Source organism: Cryptosporidium sp. chipmunk genotype I, assembly GCF_004936735.1.
Source record: "Cryptosporidium sp. chipmunk genotype I strain 37763 chromosome Unknown contig_14, whole genome shotgun sequence".
Classification (NCBI taxonomy): domain Eukaryota; phylum Apicomplexa; class Conoidasida; order Eucoccidiorida; family Cryptosporidiidae; genus Cryptosporidium; species Cryptosporidium sp. chipmunk genotype I.
The window spans coordinates 542,295-552,808 of NW_027125584.1; the positions used below are offsets into that span (position 1 = coordinate 542,295).

General features: G+C 30.6%; 5 protein-coding genes across 5 annotated transcripts; 3 read left to right on the forward strand and 2 right to left on the reverse strand.

The window, feature by feature from the left end:
* Window positions 1–4: 4 nt before the first annotated feature.
* On the reverse strand, window positions 5–2,545 carry ELE39_000758 (uncharacterized protein; the record flags this gene model as incomplete). The annotated part of the gene is made up of 1 exon (XM_067343798.1): window positions 5–2,545. The coding sequence occupies one exon, from the start codon at window positions 2,543–2,545 to the stop codon at window positions 5–7; it is 2,541 nt and encodes an 846-aa protein (XP_067202517.1).
* Window positions 2,546–3,141: 596 nt separating this feature from the next.
* ELE39_000759 (peptide synthase like condensation domain) lies at window positions 3,142–4,890 on the forward strand (the record flags this gene model as incomplete). Its single annotated transcript, XM_067343799.1, has 1 exon — window positions 3,142–4,890. One exon carries the CDS (start codon window positions 3,142–3,144, stop codon window positions 4,888–4,890), a length of 1,749 nt encoding a protein of 582 aa, XP_067202518.1.
* A 690-nt stretch (window positions 4,891–5,580) lies between these two features.
* On the forward strand, window positions 5,581–7,644 carry ELE39_000761 (uncharacterized protein; the record flags this gene model as incomplete). The annotated part of the gene is made up of 1 exon (XM_067343801.1): window positions 5,581–7,644. One exon carries the CDS (start codon window positions 5,581–5,583, stop codon window positions 7,642–7,644), a length of 2,064 nt encoding a protein of 687 aa, XP_067202520.1.
* A 761-nt stretch (window positions 7,645–8,405) lies between these two features.
* On the forward strand, window positions 8,406–9,005 carry ELE39_000762 (UMP-CMP kinase; the record flags this gene model as incomplete). The annotated part of the gene is made up of 1 exon (XM_067343802.1): window positions 8,406–9,005. The coding sequence occupies one exon, from the start codon at window positions 8,406–8,408 to the stop codon at window positions 9,003–9,005; it is 600 nt and encodes a 199-aa protein (XP_067202521.1).
* Window positions 9,006–9,419: 414 nt separating this feature from the next.
* On the reverse strand, window positions 9,420–10,514 carry ELE39_000763 (cyclin cyclin; the record flags this gene model as incomplete). The annotated part of the gene is made up of 1 exon (XM_067343803.1): window positions 9,420–10,514. One exon carries the CDS (start codon window positions 10,512–10,514, stop codon window positions 9,420–9,422), a length of 1,095 nt encoding a protein of 364 aa, XP_067202522.1.

The following is a 10,514-nucleotide window of genomic DNA, read 5'->3' on the forward strand; positions in this document are numbered from 1 at the left end:
GCCATTAATTACTTATTTGTAATAGTAGGAATTCCATCCCTTTATTAGGATTGGATAGAATATATATTTTTAATGAATTGATAAATTGTTGCTTGCTTTCGTTAAACTCCGAGTATAATACTTCAAAAGCTAATGCAATTTTTTTAACAGTTTGCTGTACTTTCCTTCTTAATATCATACATGGAATATACTTTTTGCTCTTTACAACACTGTTAGCATTGCTCAAGAATTGGACAAGTTGGTTAATTTTATAAGTTAAGATATTTAGTCTTCTTCCAAGTTTTAGTAAGATTACGAAACTTACAGAGATTGATTGGAATGATTGATCTACTTCTGAGTTATTGAGGTGCTTCTTGTTTGGAGCCAGGACCAATTTATGTAGCTTTTCAAGATATAACTTGTGGCTTTTAATCATAAATAAAACCGAGTTATCGCTAGAAAGATGATTTTTGAGGCCTTCCCAAATTATTGGGTATTGCATTGAAAAATAACCATAGTAAACGTCCACGATAAATTGAATTGAAAATCGTATTTTTTGAGATATGTAAAGCAGAGAGTCAACCCATTTCATAATAGTTAGACAATTATTATTACAGAATTTAATATAATCAAAATCATCATTTTTCAGTTTCTTTTCCTTTTGCTTGCAAAGCAAAATTCCTTGTTTTTCTCGATTGATTGAAGTAAGAGTTTGGAATACTTGATTTAAAAATAATGAACATCTCTTTACTTCCAGTAAGAAACTAAATATGTTTGAATACTGTTCCATGTTATCTTTATCAAAGAACTGTAATATTAAATAGGTTGGGATACCAAAAATTAACATTTGAGTACTTGATGAATTAATATTTGAACTTAAATTGAGATTAATATTATTAAGTCTGATCCTTAAGGAGTAGAATGTGGGTAACTGACCTTTAATGTAATCTTTTGAGTTACTGACTTCAAATTCTAGTAAAAACATGGACATGATTTTTCTCTTAATTTCTTTCTCGTTATCTTTAATTCCTTTATTATTTACAAGTTTAATAGAAAGATTTGCTTCAGTTGGATCAACATCTATATTTGGAAACTTTCTTTTTGAATCTAAGCGTAGGGTTTTAATTAATTGTTCAGTAGAGGATTCCTCTAAAGTTACAAGGTCTCTTAAACAGGATAAAACGTTAATTATTCGAATTCCTTGATCAGTTTCAAAGTCAATTTGATTTTTGATTAATTTGTTTATGATTTGGTTCCGAGAATTTGCTTTATTCTCTTCATTTTCCTTAATGAATAATTCTTTATAGTACATATTCAAACTTTTATTTAATTCTCTGAATGATTGCCCGATATTACTTTGAAAAGTATATCTTCTCTGTAAAACTTGAGATTTATTATTGTAACTACTTTTAAAAAACATATTAATGGGAAAAGCTCTTGATTGATCTTGGATTTTGACATCATTTAAGAGCTCAACAGGAGTATTTGAAAGCAGGTTCTCAGTTTTAATAGTCCTTAATATAGAGTCTAGTGTTGAAATTTCATTCTTTGGTTGAATTCCGAAAATATTACCAATGTTATATAAATAGCAAGTATTGTATTTGTTGTAATAATTTAAAATATCATGTAGAATACATATTGAGTCATGAAATTCAATTTTATTACTTGATTTATTTGATGGGAATTTCTTGAGTGAGTTTTGAGTATTAGGAATAAACTTAATAAAAGAATCAATACATTTTCTTAATAAAGAAATCCAAATATTCAATAAATACTCATCAATGATTAAAATAGACTGTTCAATATTTCCAAATAAGATTTCGAGGATGAATATATTCAATTCAATCTTTTGGATTTCTACATTTTTAATATCCATTGAATCAGCCAGGAACACTTTTTTGACTAAAATATTGAGAAAAGAGCGGATATTTGACCAAATATTTAGATAGGGATGTAGTATACTGCTAAGATAGACAATGGTTATGGGAGTTGAACATATTGTTTCGTCACTCATCACTCCAAATTGAAATTCACGAAATGGGTAAACTGAATCAGTTTCCCAAAACAGTTGTTCATTCCCCCATAAATCCTCCTGCTTATTAAAACTTTCAATCACATCAATTCCTTGAACCTTTATGCTGGTTTGATTAAATTCGGAGGCTAACTCATTAAATGATACCTCACAGTTATTAAGGTGATGATATTGTAGCTCGCAAAGTTTTGAATCCCATTTTTCCATTAATTCAGTTATAAACTCTGAAACACAACTCCCCAATTCTTTCCAGAGTTGGAACTGTTTACTGCCTTCCTTTTCGTTTAATCGGACAAATTCAAGGTTGCTAACTATAAAATTAAGCTGAAATCTGATTTCTTCAAACACACTTTCCTTAAAGTAGCAATTTCTCAATAACTCATTATTGTGTGTGTTATTCGACGAAAATAAGGAGTTAATTACGTTATTTACTATCCAAAATTGAGAAAATCTTTGTATATCTGATGATGGGAATTCCTTTCTATTGATTTTTTCAGCAGAAAGTCTAATAATTGAGCCATTTTCAATGCTCATTTTCTCTATTTTTTTCTAAATAATTAATTAAATTTTACATAATTTGTGAGGAATTTAAATATGGCGCAATTTTGCTCAACATCGGTACTAAAAATTTTCAAACACGTAATGCATGCAATGACGGTATTAAGAAAAAAAATTCATGAGGACAACGACAAAGGATTACTCACAAAAAATTTTTAATTAATAAAAAAAATTTTTTCAAATAAAAAATAAAAATATTAATATATATTAAAAAAATATTTAGATAATTAAAGTTATTAAATTAATAAAAAAAAAATAAATGTAAATTTATCGCAGAAATTTCAAATAATTATTTATTGCAATAATTAATTCAACCATGTTCCAATTCGAAAAAGTGCATGCATGCGATTAAAGTTCATGTGCGAGTATTTTTGAGTCAAGCCATTAAAAGTAAATTGAAATTAATTATTTTCTAAGGTGAATAAATAATTGAGAATTAAATTAATAATAAGAAATAATAGTTTTGAAGGAGGAAGTAATAATCATTTTAATTAGAAATTTTAAAGCAGGGGGAGAAATCATCCCCAAAATACTAGATTTTTAATATCAAGATAAATAAAAAATAAAAAAGAATGGATTTCCATCCTCATATTAGAGTGTTGGATGTAGTAGAGACATTTTGGGAAACATTCAATGAACTCGGAAATGTCATAATTTTAAACCCAATAATTGTTAAGTCTTCTTTCCCTATAAGACTTGATATGGTTAGAGATGCAGCACAAAAAATGACACAAAGACATCAGTCATTGAGAGTGCGAATAATTTCAAAGATGACAAGTAGTGAAGGAAAGAAGGCTTTAAAGAGATATTTTATAGACCTTTGTGACAGTGTAGAGGTAATAGTTAGAGAAGAATTGCCATCTAAACCAGAGAATCAAAATTTAGAATTTAAAGATGAACCAGTTTGGGAAAACATGTTGGTAAGAGAACAAAATGAGTTTTTTGAGAATGAAAATTCTCCATTATGGAGAATTAGAATGATGAGACTTGGTAAATGCGGAGATACATATAGAACATGTTTTATTGGGAGTTTTCATCATGCAATAATGGACGGTCTAAGTCGTCAGTATTTCTGGACAGAATTATTAGGCTTATGCGCTCTTTCTAATGAGTTTCCAGATATAGCTATTCCAAAAAATAGACCCACAACCCTTCCGAAGAGTGTTTGTAAGTACTTTCCTTCTTCATTGAAGGTAAGGATACTTAAGCCATTTTACTCTTGGAGGGCAACTGCAACACATGGAGTTTGTCTGTATAGAAAGTTGGTGGCACCGTTTGAAAATCCATGTAGTCTTGAGATTTCAAGAGATTTATATGCAGATTTTAAAAAGTCTCCTAGAACAAGTATTTTACCAATAAAAATTTCAAAGGAGCTACTAAAGAAATTAATGTCAAAATGTAAGGAAAGAAAGATTCAGTTAAATGGCGCAATAGAAGCAGTTTCAGCTTTGGGACTAATGGGCTTAATATACGAATTAAGGGAGAATAGAATGAACAGAAGCTCTGGAGACATTTCAGAACTAAAGGATGATGATAAATCGCCAGAAAATCAAATAGATAAAGAATCATCGACTACATTAAATTTAAATTGTATGAATAATTGCGCTCCTTTTAGCATTAGAGGGAGAGATTGTTTTGTTCAAGGGGGTGAGGGCAATACAGTGATTCCAATTAGAACAATGGTTGCAATTAATTGCAGAAGATGGGTAACTAAAGATAATCCTTCAGTATGCCCAGAAACAAGCAAAGTTGTTGAAGCAGATTTAATGAATGTATTGGAGATAATGCAAAATAATAATAGCAGTGAAACAACAACCACAACTACTCTTACAGACAAAAATGACGAGTTTGCCATTAAAAATGACTCAACTGAAGGCTCAAATTTAAATTCTGGAGATGAAAATATATCTTCTTTGGAAAATACGGAATTTAGCGAGGTTTCTCATACAAATAAATCAAGAAGCTATAAAAGCCATTCTAGGGATTTCTTCAACAATTTAAATAAAATAAATATGTCATTATCAAAGTTGAATTCACCAAGTGGAGAAAAGATAGGCCCGTCGTGGCTTAAAAAAGCAGTTTCTAAAGTGATGAGCCCCAAAAATAAAAAACCCAAACAGTTTAAAACGGTTGGCTTAGGATCATACGCAGTCCTTATGGGGTTGGATATGAAAGTTGAAAAGGACTGTATGTCAGATGTTGAAAAGATGTGGGAATTGGCAAACAATACAAACAAGAAAATACATTCAATAGTGGATTCAAAAGATCCATCAGCTGTAACATTTGAATGGCATGTAATAAGTGGTAAGTTGGTGAATTAATTTAATGTTTTTATTACGAATAAATATTAATTTTCATTAGGCTTTATACACGATTTAGCAAACTCCCCTACAAGGTCTGACAGAAATAGATTACTAATGCAGCTTGGTGATCCAACAATCAGGCCTTCATCATTTTTAGTTAGTAATGGAGGGTTATGGGATTCAAGTCCATTGCAGGAGCTAATTAAAAAGATTAATGCAATAACAACTGAGCAGGAGATATTGATAGAGGTAGAATCATCATACAGCTGTGTTGCTCAACATAACGTAAGTTTAATCATACAGGAATTAAATGAAAAATAACTAAAAACTCATTTTATTGATTTTTCTATATATAATATTAAAATTTATAGGCTGGTTTGAATATGTTCGCTCATAATATTGTAACAGTTAATGGAGAATTATGCTGGAGTTTGCAATATCATAGTAACATTACGAGAAAAGAGGTGGCTCAGGCGTACTCAAACCACATCCAGAAGTATATAAATTTACTTGCAGAATCATAGAAATGAAATAAAGTTAACGAGAATTCAACTAATAAAAACAATTCATTAAATTAATAAGTTGCAAGTTAAAATCAAAAAATTGGATTTGGCGCCGGCGCCGGCGCATTTGGAGGTCAAATTAAATGGCGACTTTTGACATTTAAGAGTACGAGAGGAACTATTTTTTTTTGTTAAAAAAAAAAATATGGCAGTACAAGCAAGAAGTAGAAAGGACAAAACCTTGTGGATTCCTACGGAGGAGGAAGTAGATGATAGTACTAGCAATGAAGAGTTGGAGGTAATGAACATTGATGATGACTATGATTCTCCAGATGATAGTGAAGGAGAAGACCAAAATGAAGAAGAAGATGATAGCGATGGAGATGATGATGGGTTAAATACTAAGGACTGGGGAAACAAAAAACAGGATTTTTATGACGGAGGTTCTTCAAGCACAGATAGTGAAGGAGAGAACTGGTCGGATGTGGAAATGCAGGATGAGGAGGCACGAGGAATTCAGGCAAGCAGAACAATGAGGCTCAGTAGAGAGGATTTTGGGACAGATGATATCATTGACCAGGGTAAATTAGAAGAGGACGATGAACCTGCAGAGAACGCGGCAGCCTCATTTGCTTTATCTATTAATGATGCAGAAACACTGTTGGAAAGTTTGAGTAATTTATCGAATACAAGCCAGGGACAAGAGTCGGAAGTTTTAAAAGCATTTGGTAAGCAAGGATTAGATGGTATAGAGAGTTTAAATTCAGAGCTAGCTCCGATATTAGTAAGTATGAAGGAAAAAGTTACAGAAGTCAAAGAGAGAATGCAGGTATTATTAGATTTGGTAAAGACAAAAGAGGGCTCGGGCTTGGTAACAGAAAAAGGGATGGAGTACTTAGACTCGAAGAATACTTTGCTTTTGATGTACATAGGCTATTTGTGTTATTATATGATGTTAAAGACTTCTCCTAATATAAACATTAAGGAGCATCCAATTTTGTTGAGGCTGGTTACTTTGCGAACAATGATGGAAAAATTAAAGCCAATAGACGTCAAACTTCAACCACAAATAGATAGAATTTTGGAGTTAGCAGAGAAGTCATCTAAAGTGGATAACTTTTTAACTTCGGCTCCAAGGCCTGATAGATTCGTATTTGAAGATGAAGATGATGATAATAGCGACATTGGGGAAGAAAAGACTTCTAGACATGATATTGGGGATGACTTTGAGTCTACAGGTGTTGATTCAGATATAGAAGCAGCAGAAGAAGACTCAGATGATGAAAAAGGTATTTATAAGGCTCCAAAGAATATACCAGTTGAGTTTAATGATAAAAAGTTGAGCAAGACTGAAAAGATGATGAAGGAGTTAGAAAGGGAGAGACAGAGATTATTAAGAACTGATATTATTCGTCAAATGAGATCTAGCATTCATGAAGGTCCTGAGGAAGTTGGAAAGGAGGATTCTGGACAACTGCCTCAGTTGGAGCGATTACAACGACAAATAAAAGAACGAATTGATTTTGAAGAGGATAACATGATTAGACTACCGAAGACTAAGAAGGATAAGAGAGAAGAGAAGCTTTATAAGAGGCTAATGAACCAAGTTGAGGGAGGAGTTAATACTTTGGATGATTTGGCTCAATTTGCAGAAAGGGCTACAGATATGGTAACTGATTCGAAAAAGAACTCACTTATGAAGTATTTAACCAATGCATCAAGGCTCAATAAGGAGATTGCAAAAAGTAATTTGGCTCAACAAAATTCTGATAAGAGTATTACAGAGAAATTGGTAAAGAGGAGAAAAGCACAAGCTGAATTGAATCAAAAGAGCAAATATAAGCCTGAGTACGATTCTCGAAATATCAATTACGATGAATCTATGGATGAGTCTTATGCTGAAGCAGAAAAGGAACTGTTTAAGAATAACTCATATTTACAAGAAGTTCTCAAGTTTAATGAAGAGAAGAAAATGCAGAAACAAAAGAGAAAGCAAGAAATTGACACAAAAAATATGCCAAATATTGATGATTTAATAGATTCAGAATCTAGAAGAGCATCCACTAAGGAGATGATTAAGAATAAGGGTTTAACCAGAAAAAGGAAGAAGATTGAAGGTAATGCAAGAGTACATAATAGACTCAAGTATAAGAAGGCATTGAAGAGACTTAAGGGAACACAGAGAAGCATGAGAGATTATGAGAGCAGTTACTCTGGAGAATCCACTGGACTAAAGGATAATGTTAAGAGATCTACTAATCTTAATTAATTCAGAACAAAATGAGGGATTTTAAGTGATTAAATGGCAAACTAACATTAAAGTTTCTTGTTAATGGTTATTCATATCTACAACTCAAATTAATATTATTTGCACTAATCATTCAATCAAACTGTTTATTTTCTCCTAGTTTAATAATAACAAGTTTTGAAATTTCAGTGATCCAAGATAAAACAAATATTCAAGAGTAAGATTTTCAAGTGGGGAGCAGAAAAAAATAAGCAAAAGAAAAGAACAATAAATAAGTTCTAATCTAATTTAATTTTTCACAAGAAAATGGAGTAAATATTGTCTGGAAATATATTTTCGCCTTTTCCATTAATAATAGCACCCACTATTTAATTAATATTTTAATTCATGCTCAGTTTTAGCGCCAAACATATTTAATAAAAATTTGGTTATATAATAAATGCTATAATACGTATAAAATGGCGATTAATTAAAATAATTTACCATGGGGGATCTTGAAAATTAAAATAACAATTACATGTAAATTTACTGAATAATTTTGTAACTGGATTAAATTACATTGCAGGAATTTTCAATAATAGTTGTTTGATTGTACCATATTTTTGGAAGTGACAAGGTAAATATTTTCAAGCTTCTATTGTGGATAATTTGCTCGTTACTTGAGTAAATCAGATATTGAGAAATACGATTACTATATATATTTAAATAGAATTTCTTTATTATTGATTTCACCATTGTTTTTGGGAATAAAGGCTAAGAATCTAATCTTTGTTAGAGTGAGAATGAGCCAAAATAAGCCATATGTAGTTTTTTGTTTGGGCCCTCCTGGCAGTGGTAAGGGAACCCAATGTGCAAAGATTGTGGATGAGTTTTCATTTATCCATTTGAGTGCAGGTGACTGTCTAAGAGAAGCGATTTCCAGGAAGGATGAGACCAGTGAGTTAATTGACAGTTATATTAGGGAAGGATTAATTGTTCCTGTTGAGATTACTGTTGGTTTATTAAAGAAGAAGATGCAAGAGCATGGCTGGAATGATAAGTATTTTTTGATTGATGGTTTTCCTCGTAACCAAAATAACCTGGACGGATGGTATAAGATTATTCCAGACACTGATGTTAATGTTATTGGTTGTCTATTTCTAAATTGCGAGGATAGCATTGTCGTCGAGCGTCTTTTACATAGGGGGGAGACTAGTGGACGTGTTGATGATAATAAGGAGACAATTGTGAAGAGGCTTCGAGTTTATCATGAGGAAACAACTCCAATTATAGAGCATTTTAAAAATTCCAATAAGTGTTTCACTGTAGATACTTCTGGCTCAATAGAATCTGTTTGGCAGGTTTTGAAGAAATTATTCAGGGAAAAGATTATTTCAAACTGAGGTAGAAAATTTTAACAAGATCAAGAATAATTCACTTCGAATAAAGAGTTACTTATTAATATTAAATTTTTGACAAAACATTTTTTTGTGTTGTCTAAAATTTGTTATTAAAATATTCAAATCTTCTTTTGATTGTGTTGATTTGAGATTGGCTATTTATTACAAGTATTTGCAATTAAGTAAAAATAAGTGGTGGATTGGAGTGAGTCTAAGCCTATAATTTTAAACTTTTAGTATGCCAATTTCTTCATAATATTAAATCAAAGAGAGAAAGAAATGAAATAAAATGAAGGTTTATAACTTTAGAAATCTTGTAAATTACTAATTAGGGTGTTTATTGTACTCTTTATATTCTCATTTAATTGTTAAAAATAGATTAGTCTTTTATTCTGTACATTTCCATTCAATAATTTCCTAATTCTTTTTGTCTGGGAAAATATGTAAATGGATATTTGGTGTTTCACTTCTAATAATTTGTCTCTCTTGTTTCTTCCAACATTCCATAACGAGCCTTTCGTTTAAATCAACCAGTTCTTTTGCGATTTTATACATAGTATTAACTATTTTTTGACAAAGATAGTTACTGAGGGAACATATTTCTTTAAAGAATAGATTTTGGATATATTGATAATCAAATTCATTAAATATAATATTAGATTCAAGCTTAACCCATAATATAAAACAAGGAAGAATTGAAATGAGTGATTGCCCATTTTTTGTGGTTGGAAGAGGAGTATATTGTAATAAATCACAAATAGCCAAAGAAAAGTCAAATATTTGAATAATTTTTCCATTCCTGTACAAGTGGAGAAATTCTTTTGATAAAATTGAATGGTATTTAATTCTTGATATATAAATATATAAAAGCTTGTTTGGAGTATAATTAACACCAAAATTTGTTTTTACATGAGTAAGAATTTCCAATTGTCTTTTTAATATCTTATCAGGATTTAACCACTTTGCAGCATTACAAAATTGTTTAATACTTGGTACAATCATATCAGATACTGTTTCAATAATATTGGAAGCTAATAGGAAACATGCAGCAGCAGTGGCAGCAAGTTCAGAATTACTATATTGTACAGGTGTTTCAAATAGAAAAGTGTCAAAAATTCTGCATGAAAGATGAAAAGTACAAGACTGAAATTTTAGACGATTACTGTGTAAGCTTAGCCAGTATATTATTTTAAATCTTTCATTACTTCCAATATTATGTCTATGATCAAAATAAGATATACTTTCAATGTTTTTGATATATGGAGATTTTATCGATATAACAAACTCATTAAAATTATCCATGTTTAGACCATTTTTATCGTTTAAGAGCTGAAAACCAATCATTTCTTCTGATATTATCCTCAGGTAATTTTCTTCATAGAGAGTTTTCTCAAATTTTGAAATATTGGATGCGAAATTTTTTCCAATTTTAATCGAATTTTTTTTTGGGAAATAACTCAAGGAATTACTGGTTTTTTCATTTTCATCTTTTAATTTAGAGTAAATTTTCAT